Below are 15,304 nucleotides of genomic sequence, written 5' to 3' on the forward strand. Positions count from 1 at the left end.
GAACAGACTGTCGGTGGTTTATGAATTCCGTTGAGGTATATAATGAACTGTTTGTGATGTGGTTTATGAGTCTAAATAAACTGTATAAGACTGTTTTTGTGAGAATCAGTGCCTGAGTGCTTTAATCTTGTAGCCAAGTGAGTGTCCCCCAACGGACTCAGGGAGCGCTATCTCATGATAAATAGATAGTGAAATATCCTCAAACTTCCCATCTATGAGTGTTTCTAAGTCAATCTTAATGAAAAATGTAAAAAGAGGCCAGAGGTCACCAAACTGATGTATAAATAAAAATAAAACAAATGTGTGTCAAAATGTTGATGTTTTCCCATAATTCTGTGCAAGTCACATAACAAATGTTCCTCTACATTTTTTGTCATCAATTGGTGACTGAATTACAGTTCGTAATACAGGAGAACTCTTTAAATGTAAGATAACTAGTGTTGAGTGATACCGTCCGATACTTGAAAGTATCGGTATCGGAAAGTATCGGCCGATAATGGCAAAGTATCGGATCTAATCTGATACCGATACCCGATACCCATACAAGTCAATGGGACACCAAGTATCGGACGGTATCCTGTATGGTTCCCAGGGTCTGAAGGAGAGGAAACTCTCCTTCAGGCCCTGGGATCCATATCAATGTGTAAAAGAAAGAATTAAAATAAAAAATAGGGATATACTCACCCTCCGACGCAGCCTGGACTTTACCGCCGTAACCGGGAGCCGTTGTACCTAAGAATGCGCGCTTGAAGGGCCTTAGATGAGGTCACTGTGCTCTGATTGGTCCGTAGCGGTCGCGTGACCGCTACGCGACCAATCACAAAGCAGTGACGTCACCTAAGGTCTTTCAAGCGCTTGAAATACCTTAGAAGACGTCCACAGCTTCTGATTGGTCGCGTAGCGGTCGCGTGACCGCTACGCGACCAAACACAAAGCAGTGACGTCTTCTAAGGTATTTCGAGCGCTTGAAAGACCTTAGGAGACGTCACTGCTTTGTGATTGGTTGCATAGCGGTCACGCGACCGCTACGGACCAATCAGAGCACAGTGACCTCATCTAAGGCCCTTCAAGCGCGCATTCTTAGGTACAACGGCTCCCGGTTACGGCGGTAAAGTCCAAGAGCTTCCGGAGAGGTGAGTATATCCCTATTTTCTATTTTAATTCTTTATTTTACACATTGATATTAATCCCGATACCGATTCCCGATACCACAAAAGTATCGGATCTCGGTATTGGAATTCCGATACCCGCAAGTATCGGCCGATACCCGATACTTGCGGTATCGGAATGCTCAACACTAAAGATAACCTAATTTTAAGGTAAACTAGAATTACAAAATACTGTATTTTTCGAATTATCAGACACACTTTTTTCCCCAACATTTTTTTGGGAAATGAGAGTTCATCTTATAATCCGAATATAGCTTACCAGGGGAGGGCAGTGGCTGTAATGCAGTGGGATCCCAGGAGGCAGGGTCGCTCTTGCAGGTAGCTGGTGGCAGCAGAGGCAGGAGTGGGCTGATGCTGCGCCCCGTATGGGAGGAGGGGGTGTCAGACGGCACGAGGCTGCAGCGGACTCCAGGCTTTCAGAAAATGTCAGGAGTCACCACACTTTTCATCCTTTTAACTGTGATATAATTGGTTAAAATGGCTGCCAGAGGCGGTGCATGCATATATTGAGATCTCAGCTCCCAAGATGTCAATCTATGCATCAGCTGCCTCTGTCGGCATTTTCATGAAGTCCACAGCAGTGAAAAGGATGAGAAGTTCAGACATTTACTAATGGACCAGAGCCTGTTGCAGCCTTTAAAGCACTTTTGTAAATACCTTATATTCCCTATTCCCTATATTTCTCTGCGCTTTGACATGACATCACTATCATTTGACTTTTATGTTTTGTTGCTGGATAGGGCTCTATTCAGCAGAGCTCACTCACTGCTTGTTAGGACTGGCGGAACACACTAAATAATATTTAGAGAGGATATGAGGTGCGTTCGCAGTCCAGGGTCCACCGTGCAGAAAGGAAACCTGGTTCTCGGTAATGACGGACTAGATGTGAATACACACAAGGGTTAGCTTCACCCGGTATGAAGGAAGCGAACCCTGTTACGTCACAGGGCCGCGATACCGCACAGAGCGCAAGTAAAGGATCACAGAACTCTGTCCCAAGACACGGAGAAAAAGTTCCTCTAGACCTCTTACGCTTAACACTGTTACTGTGGTGTCAGGGGTAGAACTGAACTAATAGTAATTATTAATCGCACAAGAGTGCCTACAACGCTGCTCTGGTGGACGCCACTAATCACCCTAACCAGGGCCCGGAAAGTGCACTAAGCGCACGGCGCCGCACTGGTGGTCACTGCTGAGAGACGCAAAATTGTGTGCTGTATATGCAGAGTAGCACTATCTGGTAGCTTCCACCATTCGCGAACAGGCAACAACATTAGGGATGGGAATGATTTGGAGCTTTCATCCATCGACTGGCATTCATCTACACACACACAAGTAAATCAAGTTTACATTAGAGCATGGCCGAGCGGCCATGCAAACCTTTTATAGCAGTAGCACTCCAGGACCTTCCTGATGGTCCAATAGGAGCTGCAACAGGACCTGAGCATGTGACTCCCGACCTCCAATGGGAGGTCGTCCCGTGGGCATGCTCAGTATGGGAAAAGCAGGACTTAGTCCCAGAAAGAACTGCTTGCTGCTGATCAGTGCTGGCTACAAAGTCAGAGCCTGGAAAGGCAGCAGTAACCATTCGCACAGTATCAGCTTGAGCCAGACGCTGGGACCTACATCTCCACTGAGCAGGCTCCACTGTGGCTGGAGGAGAATGGGAGACCGCAGTGGAGATGGTTCGAGATTTCCCCAGTGCAGTGGCAGGAACTCGACACCTAACACTGCTTCTATGCATATGGCTGTGTACACAGCTTATCCATTTTCCTGCACTTTTCTTCTGCAGATATTTCCTTTGTATCTGTATGTATACAGCAGTGACTTTCCTGTAGCATAGTCCTGCGCAAGATCTTACACTGTACTTCAGATGTGTGCGAAACTGGATAATGAGTAGAATGGGTTTAGGCAGAGTTGTAGAAAGTCTGCCCACTGCTGGCTTGTAGCTCATCACAAGGACCGGTGTAAAATTTAGTCACAAGAGAGCAGAATTTTCTAAAAAGGAAGTGATGTCTGTGACAATAGAGCTGTTACCAGGGGACATGAAATGAAGCAGAAAGTCATAAAATACCATGAAAATTGGCAGAAAAGGTATATGGGGTTCTCTAAGGGCATTATCTTTTGGCATTTATGGCAATAACAATAACTGTGTTAGGGTGTTCAACATCCTCATTAAATAAGGTTTTTGAATTAAATAAGAAAATAATAGAAAACATTGTAACTTGTTAAAGGCGTTTACTAAGATAGTTAAAGTAGATACCTTTTACTTGTGCACACATGACTGCAGTAGACAATCATTGCAGCCTACAGTGACTCGTGAGGAAGATAGGAGAGGCAGTTCTGGAACAACAGGGAATTTACCTTTTGCATTTCCTCCCTTTCTAGAAATTTGTCAGAAACTTGGTAAATGCCTTTACTTATTTTACTTGCCTGCTTTCAGACAGTTGTAATGTATTGTTTGGCATTATTGCAATAATACCGGGTTCTCCCATGGTTCTTCAAAACTGAAATCACTATACTGAAGCTCATTTTATGGTTCTGTGATGATCTAAATTTGTGATGATTAGACGTCAAGCTATTGCGAACAATACAAGAATGTTAAAATGCAAAAATATTGCAGCTACTTCAAATCAGCAGAGTTTCGAAAAATTTAATTTGCTATTTTTCTTACATATAATTTATATTACTCAAATCTGTTGCAATTTTGATTTAGAACGTGTAACTCGGTAAGTGAAAGTTGTAGGTTTTATCTTGCCATAAAAAGCTTAAAAGGTATATAAATGAATTACTTAACTTTTTCATACTAGAAGTCAAAACACTTGTCCCTCTTTCAAGACCCTCTACAATATCTAAAAAGATTAAATTTTTCCTTGAGATGTCACAATAGCCAGACTAATGAACTGAATCATAACAGCAGAAAGTAGCAGAAAACTAAGACTTTCAAGCATTTTTAAATAAATTGCAGTATAATTAGAATTAATATTTTTGAAAATATAAATAGGATTTAGTTCAATGAAATAATAAGGGGTTAATTGATCACATGATGGAATAGTGAATTCCTAAGGATAATTTGTAAGTAACTGTGAAATTAGATTCAGTAAAGACACTGTGGATAAAGAAGCTGATTTTTATAAAAGATATTTGTGGCAGGTTAGCTCACTCAGCTGCTCCCCGAAGTAGACAAAGGAACACTTAATATTTAAGTTTCTGGGTGGTTTATTGCTTCATAAACCACAAAGCAAAGTAACAACACAAAAACAGCCTTTCTGGCATACATGAAAATAAAAAAGTCCATTCAAAAAGTCCTTACCAGTGTGACTCCAGCCCTTTGGAATACAACACACTTCAGCTCCCACCGGAGCTTCGGTCTGGAGACTTCCTCCAAAGATACAAGAGCCATAAAAACACAGTAGCTGTACATTTAACTCTGCCAACTATACTCTTGAGGTGGAGATATGGTGAGAAGGTGCCCCGCCCATCTCTCACCTACTCACCAAAAACCCAGACCCATGTACAGACTGGTTTAGCCCCTTGAGCACATAGGATACAGAAGAGAAACTTATGGGTTTCAGATCACTGAAGAATGCAATCTTCGTGATACATATCTCCCCTCACATACAGAGCCAGTGACTCTGTCTCAATGATATACACCAATCATCCAGAACTTAAAGGGAACCTGTCACCCCCAAAATCAAAGGTGAGCTAAGTCCACCGGCATCAGGGGCTTATCTACCTCATTCTGTAATGCTGTAGATAAGCCCCCGATGTATCCTGAAAGATGAGAAAAAGAAGTTAGATTATATTCACCCAGGGGAGGTCCCAGTTCTGTTCTGGTCCAATGGGCGTCACGGTCCAGTCCAGGGCCTCCCATCTTCTTACGATGATGTCCTCTTTTTGTCTGGACGCTGTGGCTCTGGCACAGGCGTACTTTGTCTCTGCCCTCAACAGGGCAGACAAAGTACGCCTGCGCTGGAGCTGCAGTGTGAAGACAAGAAGAGGATGTCATTGTAAGAAGATGGGAGGCCCTGGACTGGACCACGATGCCCATCGGACCAGAACAGAACTGGGACCTCCCCTGGGTGAATATAATCTAACCTCTTTTTCTCATCTTTCAGGATACATCGGGGGCTTATCTACAGCATTCCAGAATGCTATAGATAAGCCCCTGATGCCGGTAGACTTAGCTCACCTTTGATTTTGGAAGTGACAGGTTCCCTTTAATGTCTCCAACTCCCGGCGTACCCACCCTGAATTTCCTGCTGCCAACACACACTTATATGCCGCCAGTCATAGGGATGCACTATCATTTCCACGCAGAACATCTTTTGTTCTCCCCACAGTAAGAGCATCTCCCCAAAAAAATATTTCAGCAATGTTGTTCATCTTTGAGCCATAATGTTCCCCATTCTGTCCGCCAAACAGTACAATGTATCCCATTGTATCCCCCAAACAGTACAATGTCCCCCATTCTATCCCTAAACAGTACAATGTCCCCAATTCTATTCTACAAGTAGTATAATGTCCCTAATTATTTTCCCCAAACAGTATAATGTCCCCATTATATCCCCCATACAGTTCAATGTACCCCATTTTCACCCCTTATAATCATAATGTTCCCCATTTTCGCACCGATATAGCAATGATGCCCCCCTCCCCACTTTCGCCTCCAAACAGCAATATGTCTCAATTCTATAGTCATTACCACCCTTGACAAAACAATTGTAATTTGCTAAGTAAAATGGTTTAGAAATTTACTTATAATTACATTAACTTTATTAATATTTTTCTATTCCTGTAAAACCCCTATAAAGTATCTTTTGTTAACTCCTTGTCTTCACATAACACAAGACCATCATTAATAATAATAATGATGATAATAATAATAATCTTTATTTTTATATAGCACTAACATATTCCGCAACACTTTACAGTTTGCACACATTATCATCGCTGTCCTCGATGAAGCTCACAGTCTAAATTCCCTATCAGTATGTCTTTGGAATGTGGGAGGAAACCAGAGTGCCCGGAGGAATCCCACGCAAGCATGGGGAGAACATACAAACTCCTTGCAGATGTTGTCCTTGGTGGGGTTTGAACCCAGGACTCCAGCGCTGCAAGACTGCAGTGCAATTCATTAGAGATATTATGTTATAATCTATGCCTAGATCTATCGGAACTTTTCTGGCAGCTAAAGGAGGGCCTGTATTTTAGCTTTTCTTCTCCATCATCCAGATCTGCCCCTTTTTCCAGTGACAGTCTACAGTGATCACTTTATTACTGATTAGCTTTTTCAGCTTCTTAAGGTTATAGGCACACGTTGAGTACGATTTCTGCATCTCTTGGCAAGAAAATGCAGTGGTGCATTTTTGCCTGCGTGTTTGCCTGATTTGAGTGACGTCAATGGTGAAAAAGCTGGCAAAAACAAATAGAGAATTGACATGCTGCAGATTATTTTCTGCCTCAAATCTGCAAGTCAAAAATACTCAACGTGTGCATGACATGTCAGGTTTCTCATTCACAGGTTTATCTAGAAACTCTGCAGTCTGAATGTAAAGGTGGGTCCTATGCCAGCAGCCCACTACTCTGATAACTATATTTATAAATGTTATATTATTTCAATTTTCTCAGCCTCCTTGACCACTTTGTGTATATGGGGGAATATAATTTCTACTTGCACTGAAAAGCTCATTTTTTAGAAATTAAGCTAGGAATTGTTAATTTTTATGTTGTTATTTGTTATACTTCGATAATTGAGATCATCTTTGCAACAAACCACCACATGTGTGAAAAATGTTATTGACTTTATAACAAAGAGCATCAAGCTGGAAAGCTTTGTAATTTTATGCTTACCTGTAAATGGCATCTGGGTGGTTACTATGTGTTGCTCTTATAAGAAGTCTGTTAACATTTGCCATCACTGTCATGAAGTCCTCTCTGCTGATTTGGTGGCCTGTTGAATGCATTTTGAAGAATTCTGGGCGCAGGATCACTCTTACTGTATGTTCTTCAAACGGCTGGTAAGATTCATCTTGTGTGTTACTAATCCATATTCCGTTCCCCTGCAAATATTATAAATGTTGTAAATTGTAAATGTTGTGTTTTACATTGTTTTGTAAAACAATAAATATAAGATAATAATTGATATATTTCTAATTTTCTTAGCATAGATCATCTTGGGATCAATCATCTCAGGGTTTTAAAGTTAGAGCCACCTCTATTCAGGCTAATTCCCACTTGCGAACAATTCGGATGAATGTAATCAGATAAAAAAAAATCGGATCACACTCACCCCAATGTTACTCCATGGAGCAGCTCACATCTGGGATTTTTTTCTCATGTCAATTCGGAGTGCGAAAACAATCACAGCATGCTGTGATTGCACCTGAGAATCCATATAAGTCTGCACTCGGATATCACACGAGTGCAGTGCGATTCCCGCCAACACCGGCAGCAGAGTAAATGGAGAAATTAATTTCTCTGTCTCCTCCGCACCTGTGCTGAGATTCTCTCATGTGAGAGGATCAGAGCACAGAGCATTGACACTTGGCTCCTGCTTGCAGCAGAGCTGGAGCCGAGAGTTATTAGCATATGGCATCCGATGCTCTCACATGTGAAATCATGGATGCCATATGCTAATTGGACCCGGTCTTTGCATAAAAATTGGGCTAGAAGAAGCAAGGGAGTAAGCATCCAGAAATTCTGACCATCCCAGATCTTTATCTATTGGGTTGCTGTAAGGAAGAGGATGAAATTAGCCTTGGCTGCATTTACAATGTCTATAGGAGAAATCTGTTGTCCATAGGCTCCCATATTACAAAAAAAAACACATTTCAAACATATTTATTTTTTATACATCTAAAAGTTAAAGGGAATCTGTCACCAGGATTTTGCTGCCCCATCCGAGTACAGCATGATGTAGGGGCAGATGCCCTGATTCCAGAGATACAACTGAAAACAAAAGTTTACATATTCTATATAAAAAGACACATATGCATGGTTTTTTCAACATCTGACATGAAATCAGAGTACACCTTTCTGGTTTTATGTCAATTAGGATTATCATAATTATTAATATTTGCCAATTGCCAGAATAATGAGAGAGAAAATTTTAAGTCATTTTCATTACTTACTGCAAAGTCAAAAGTTTACCTACACTAAGATTACTATGTCTTTAAACAATTCTAGCCTGCCAATATGATGATGTCAATCCAAGGACAAAAGCAAAGACCTTGTGAAGATGACGGCAGAAGCAGGTAAGATTGTATCAACATCCACAGTGAAACAAGTATTGTATCAGCATGAGCTGAAAGGTCATTCTGTCAGGAAGAAGCCATCACTTCAAAAGAAATATAAAAAAGCCAATGTTATGCTTGCAAATGCACAGAGAAACAAAGACCTTAATTTTTGGTGATGTCATGAGGTCTGACGAAACTAAAATTGAACTTTTTGAGCACAATGACCATCGTTACATTTGAAAGAAAAAGGAAGAAGCTTGGAAGCATAAGAACACCATCCCTACTGTGAAACACGGGGGTGGCAGCATCATATTGAGGGGTTGTTTTGCTGCAGGAGGGACCGGTGCACTTCAAAAAATATATGGCATCATGATAAAACAAGATTACGTGGCAATACTGAAGCAACATCTCAATACATCAGCCAGGAAATTAAAGCTTGGGAGCAAATGGGTCTTCCAAATGGACAATGACCCGAAGTATACTGCCAAAATGTTAACAAAGTGGCTTAAAGGGAACCTATCACCCCATTTTTTTCGGTATGAGATAAAAATACTGTTAAATAGGGCCTGAGCTGTGCATTACAATAGTGTAGTTTGTGGACTCCGATTCCCCACCTATGCTGCCGAAATACGTTACCAAAGTAGTCGTTTTCGCCTGTCAATCAGGCTGGTCAGGTCGGATGGGCGTGGTTTCTTCCCCCAGATATTGCGTAGTTTTCCGTTGGTGGCGTAGTGGTGTGCGCATGTCCAAGGTCCCGAATCCTGCACAGGGGTGTGAAAATAGCAGCGATGTCCGTTATTCCATTGGTGATCGGTGGGCGCGGCCATCTTGCTTTGGCCGCGCGTGCGCAGAAGCGGCGCTCTGCTGGCCGCGGCTTCAGGAAAATGGCCGCCGCGATATCCATCTGCGCACGCGCGGCATCCCGCGGCCATTTTCCTGAAGCCGCGGCCAGCAGAGCGCCGCTTCTGCGCACGCGCGGCCAAAGCAAGATGGCCGCGCCCACCGATCACCAATGGAATAACGGACATCGCTGCTATTTTCACACCCCTGTGCAGGATTCGGGACCTTGGACATGCGCACACCACTACGCCACCAACGGAAAACTACGCAATATCTGGGGGAAGAAACCACGCCCATCCGACCTGACCAGCCTGATTGACAGGCGAAAACGACTACTTTGGTAACGTATTTCGGCAGCATAGGTGGGGAATCGGGGTCCACAAACTACACTATTGTAATGCACAGCTCAGGCCCTATTTAACAGTATTTTTATCTCATACCGAAAAAAACGGGGTGATAGGTTCCCTTTAAGGATAAGAAAGTCAATGTTCTGGAGTGGCCATCACAAAGCCCTGATCTCAATCCTATCGAACATTTACGGGCAAAGCTGAAAAGGCAGGAGCGAGCAAGGGGACCTACAAACCTGGATCAGTTACATCAGTTTTGTCAGGAGGAATGGGCCAAAATTCTGACCAACTATTGTGAGAAGCTTGTGGAAGGATATTCCAAATGTTTGACCTAAGTCATTCAGTTTAAAGGCAGTGGTAACAAATACTGATGAAATGTATGTAAACTTTTGAATTTGCACTAAGTATTAAAAGCACCTTAAAACATTCTCTCTCTCATTTTTCTGGCATTTCAGAAATATTAATAATTATGGTAATCCTAATTGACCTAACATTGGAAAGGTTTATTCTGATTTCCTGTCAAATATTGCCACAGCCAAATAGGTATATTTCTCACTGTGTAAGATACTGGCGGGATAGGCAGTAGTGATCCAGGAAGTGCTATTGCCCTTTGTAGACTGTGGTTGTGTAGGGGTGAGACCAGCAATCATACGTTGGATTATCACTATTTACAATGTCTGTTGGCCTCATGTGCTGGATCAGTGTATTTTTGTCCTTGTTTGGGCTGGTATAAGATATTTCACATTTTTTCTCTGTACAAAAAAATCAGCACAAATGTATCCTGCAAATAAAATGAACAACCACTCAGTGACAGGTTTCTTGTTTTTTTTTCTTTTTTTTACCATCGGAGCTTATGGTAAACAGATGACTGTTACAGACATTGTAAATACCTCCAATAGGCAATGTAAATTATATAGGAAAAGTCCTAATTGTAAATATTCCAATCTCCTCATGGATGTCTATCGAGCTTACAACTTATGATAACATAGGGATCTGTTTTTAAGTAGAAGGCCTTGAGGTAATTCAAAATATTTTTTTATATATTTATTTTTAATATTTGATCCCTTTATGGGTACAATCAGACATCCGTATTACTAATGTGATGATCACAATGCATTCCTTGGACTAGCCGTCGGCTCTCTTGACCTGAGAGTGACAGCCTGTATTTCTATGAACCTTTAACACTCAGGTCAGGAGAACAGATGGCCAGTCCGAGGATTGCGAAGTGATCCTCACCGGAGTAATATCGCATTTGGACCTTATATTAGTATGTAACCAGAGCAAAATAAGAGAGGGGGTTGGGGGTGCCACACATGTTGCCCCGTGAAAGCATTAGCCAAATATTACAAATGGCAGCCTACATTTTGCTTTTTTTTAAATGATGAAAGAGAATAATATTACAACTGGTGTTATTAAACATATACAGTGGGGATAAATGTATTTAGTCAGCCACCAATTGTGCAACATGTCGTTTATACTGATAACAAGTTCAAACAGGTGCCATTACTACAGGTAATGAGTAGAGGACAGAGGAGCCTCTTAAAGAAGTTACAGGTCTGTGAGATCCAGAAATCTTGCATGTTTTTAGGTGACCAAATACTTATTTTCCACCATAATTTGCAAAATAAACCTTGCCAAGGTGATTTTCTGGATTTGTTTTCTCATTTTGACTGTCATAGTTGTGGTCTACCTATGATGTCAATTACAGGCCTCTCTCATCTTTTTAAGTGGGAGATCTTGCACAATTGATGGCTGATTAAATACTTTTTTTCCCACTGTATACAATGATAAAGCTTAAAACTTGACTTGACAGACTGAGAAATATTACATTTTGCTCATTTATTTACTTCTGCTTCTATATAATACTAGATGGTGGCCCAATTCTAACGCATCAGGTATTCTAGAATATGTATAGTAATATATAGCACACCACGTAGTATATATGTGGGATTTCCGTGACAGACAAACAGACGGAAGTACCCCTTAGACAATTATATAGATAGATTATGCTGGGTAGTTTGATAAATGAATGAACTGCCCATTCAGATAATTGCTTTACTTATCTTGCCCTCACAGTGTCCCATGTTGTTTAGCTACTAGTGTTGAGCGATACCGTCTGATACTTGAAAGTATCGGTATCGGAAAGTATCGGCCGATACCGGCAAAGTATCGGATCTAATCCGATACCGATACCCGATACCAATACAAGTCAATGGGACTCAAGTATCGGATGGTATCCCTGATGGTTCCCAGGGTCTGAAGGAGAGGAAACTCTCCTTCAGGCCCTGGGATCCATATTAATGTGTAAAATAAAGAATTAAAATAAAAAATATTGCTATACTCACCTCTCCGACGCAGCCTGGACCTCACCGAGGGAACCGGCAGCGTTCTTTGCTTAAAATGCACGCGTTTACTGCCTTCCGTGACGTCACGGCTTGTGATTGGTCGCGTGCCGCCCATGTGGCCGCGACGCGACCAATCACAGCAAGCCGTGACGTAAAGAACGCTGCCGGTTCCCTCGGTAAGGTGCAGGCTGCGTCGGAGAGGTGAGTATATCCCTATTTTTTATTTTAATTCTTTATTTTACAAATTAATGTTGTTTCGATACCGATACCCGATACCACAAAAGTATCGGATCTCGGTATCGGAATTCCGATACCCGCAAGTATCGGCCGATACCCGATACTTGCGGTATCGGAATGCTCAACACTATTAGCTACTCAAGCTACCTATTTTCTTTCTATGGCATATGAAGCAGATAATTCTAAAGTATGGAAGGCTAAAAGAATTGTATTCTTCCTCTGTTTGACTTATCATTGAAATAGACCTACTACTTTTTCTAATAGCACTTTAGTGTAATTATGCTTGTTTTTCACTAATATATCTATGTTCTTATATGTAAAAACTGCAGCTTGAAAGTCATATTTATTAAGCTAAATGTGCCAGAGTAATTTTCCTGAAAAAAAAGGTCTTTCATTATTTGGTTCATATTAAGTGTTTTAGACACTTTTTGCAGCTTTGATCAGCAGGGTCATAGCCCATTGAGTGCTTAACCCCTTAAACCCTGGAAGCATTTTCGTCTTTGCATTTTCATTTTTCTCTCCCCTTATTCCCAGAGCCATACATTTTTTATTCTTCTGTCAATATGGCCGTGTGAGGGCTTATTTTTTGCAAAACGAGTTGGACGTTTTATCATGTCGTGCACTAGAAAATGGGAAAAAAATTCCAAGAGCAGTAAAATTGCAACAAAAAGTGCAATCCCACACTTGTTTTTTGTTTGGCTTTATTTACTGTGTTCACTAAATGCTAAAACTGTCTTGCCTTTTTGATTCCCCAGGTCATTATGAGTTCATAGACACCAAACATGTCTAGGTTCTTTTTTATCTAAGTGGTGAAAAAAAATTCCAAACTATGTTAAAAAAATAAATAAAATTGCGCAATTTTCTGATACCCATAGTGTCTCCATCTTTTATGATCTAGGGTTTTGTGCAAGCTTATTTTTTGCGTGCTGAGCTGACAGTTTTAACCCCTTTCTGCCAGCTGACGGAATAGTACGTCAGCTGGCAGATCCCCTGCTTTAAGGTGGGCTCCGGCAGCGAGCCCACCTTAAAGCCGCGACATGTCAGCTGTTCTGTACAGCTGACATGTGCGCGCAATGAGCGCGAGCGGAAACGCGATCCGCCCGTGCCCATTAACTAGTTAAATGCCACCGTCAAGCGCTGACAGCGGCATTTAACTAGCGCTCCCGGCCGCGCGGCCGGAAGTACTCGCACTGCTGACCCCCGTCACATGATCGGGGGTTAGCAGTGCATCGCCATAACAACCAGAGCTCTCCCTGAGACCTCTATGGTTGTTGATGGCTGATTGCTTTGAGCACCACCCAGTGGTCGGTGCTCAAAGTACACCTGCCTTTCTGCTACATAGAGGTGATCTGTATGTCACCTCTATGTAGCAGAGCCGATCGAGTTGTGCATTCTTCTAGCCTCCTATGGAGGCTATTGAAGCATGCCAAAATTAAAAAAAAAAGTGGTTAAAAATATAAAAAGAATGAAAAATATATAAAAGTTCAAATCACCCCCCTTTCGCCCCAATCAAAATAAAACTATTAAAAAAAATCAAACCTACACATATTTGGTATCGCCGCGTTCAGAATCGCCCGATTTATCAATAAAACAAAGGATTAACCTGACCGCTAAATGTCGTAGCAAGAAAAAAAATCAAAACGCCAAAATTACGTTTTTTTGGTCACCGTGACATTGCATTAAAATGCAATAACGGGCGATCAAAAGAACTTATCTACACCAAAATGGTATCATTAAAAACACCATCTTGGCACGCAAAAAATAAGCCCTCACCTGACCCCAGATCATGAAAATTGGAGACGCTACGGGTATCGGAAAATCGCGCAATTTTTTTTTTTTTTTTTAGCAAACTTTGAAATTTTTTTTCACCACTTAGATAAAAAATAACCTAGACATGTTAGGTGTCTAAGAACTCGAAATGACCTGGAGAATCATAATGGCAGGTCAATTTTAGCATTTGGTGAACCTAGCAAAAAAGCCAAACAAAAAACAAGTGTGAGATTGCACTTTTTTTGCAATTTCATCACACTTGGAATTTTTTTCCCGTTTTCTGTTTCACGGCATGGTAAAACCAATGGTATCGTTCAAAAGTACATCTCGTCCCGCAAAAAATAAGCCCTCACATTGCCATATAGACGGAAAAATAAAAAAGTTATGGCTCTGGGAAGGAGGGGAGCGAAAAACGAAAACGAAAAAACGGAAAAAGCTCCGGGGGTGAAGGGGTTAATGATACCATTTTGTTGCCAATACGATCTGTTGATCGCCCATTATTGCATAATAATGCAATGTCGTGGTGACCAAAAAAACGTAATTCTGGCATTTTGATTTTTTTTCTTGCTATGCCGTTTAGCAATCAGGTTAATCCTTTTTTTTAATTAATAAGGCTGGTTTCACACTTGCGTTTTTATCTGCATGCGTTTTTTTTAAAAACGCATGTGTGAAAAAACGCATGTAAACGCGGTAAAACGCATGCGTTTTTTGGACGCATGCATTTTTATAGAAAACCACAAGAAAACAAGAAAAAAACAAAAAATGCTAACCCTAACCCTACCCCTAACCCTACCCCTAACCCTACCCCTAACCCTACCCCTACCCCTACCCCTAACCCTACCCCTACCCCTACCCCTAACCCTAACCCTAACCTGAAATGCGTGGCACTGAAATACGTTTATATACGTATATACGTATATAAGTGCCACGATATTTCAGTGGCCACGTATATAAGTGCCACGTATTTAAGTGCCACGTAAGTGCCACGTATTTAAGTGCCACGTATATAAGTGCCACGTATTTAAGTGCCACGTATATAAGTGCCACGTATTTAAGTGCCACGTATATAAGTGCCACGTATTTAAGTGCCACATATTTCACGTAAATGCCACGATATTTCAGTGCCACGCATTTAACCCTACACTTAACCCTACACTGAAATATCGTGGCACTGAAATACGTGGCACTGAAATATCGTGGCACTGAAATACGTGGCACTGAAATATCGTGGCACTGAAATACGTGGCACTGAAATACGTGGCACTATGACTGTCAGAAAATGTTCATTAAACGGTTAGGGGTGAGGTTAGGGGTAGGGTTAGGGTTTGGATCCCTTTATCACCTTGGTGGTGGGTGAC

General features: G+C 41.5%; 1 protein-coding gene across 3 annotated transcripts in view; it reads right to left on the reverse strand.

The window, feature by feature from the left end:
- Window positions 1-15,304, reverse strand: part of LAMA2 (laminin subunit alpha 2) — a 1,287,603-nt gene that overhangs the window by 669,222 nt on the left and 603,077 nt on the right. For all 3 annotated transcript variants that reach the window (XM_077289387.1, XM_077289386.1, XM_077289385.1), the window contains exon 14: window positions 7,023-7,231. In XM_077289387.1, coding sequence (XP_077145502.1) covers window positions 7,023-7,231 — 209 coding nt within the window. The remainder of the gene's footprint in view (window positions 1-7,022; window positions 7,232-15,304) is intronic.

The sequence above is a fragment of the Ranitomeya variabilis genome, chromosome 2, assembly GCF_051348905.1.
Source record: "Ranitomeya variabilis isolate aRanVar5 chromosome 2, aRanVar5.hap1, whole genome shotgun sequence".
NCBI lineage: Eukaryota > Metazoa > Chordata > Amphibia > Anura > Dendrobatidae > Ranitomeya > Ranitomeya variabilis.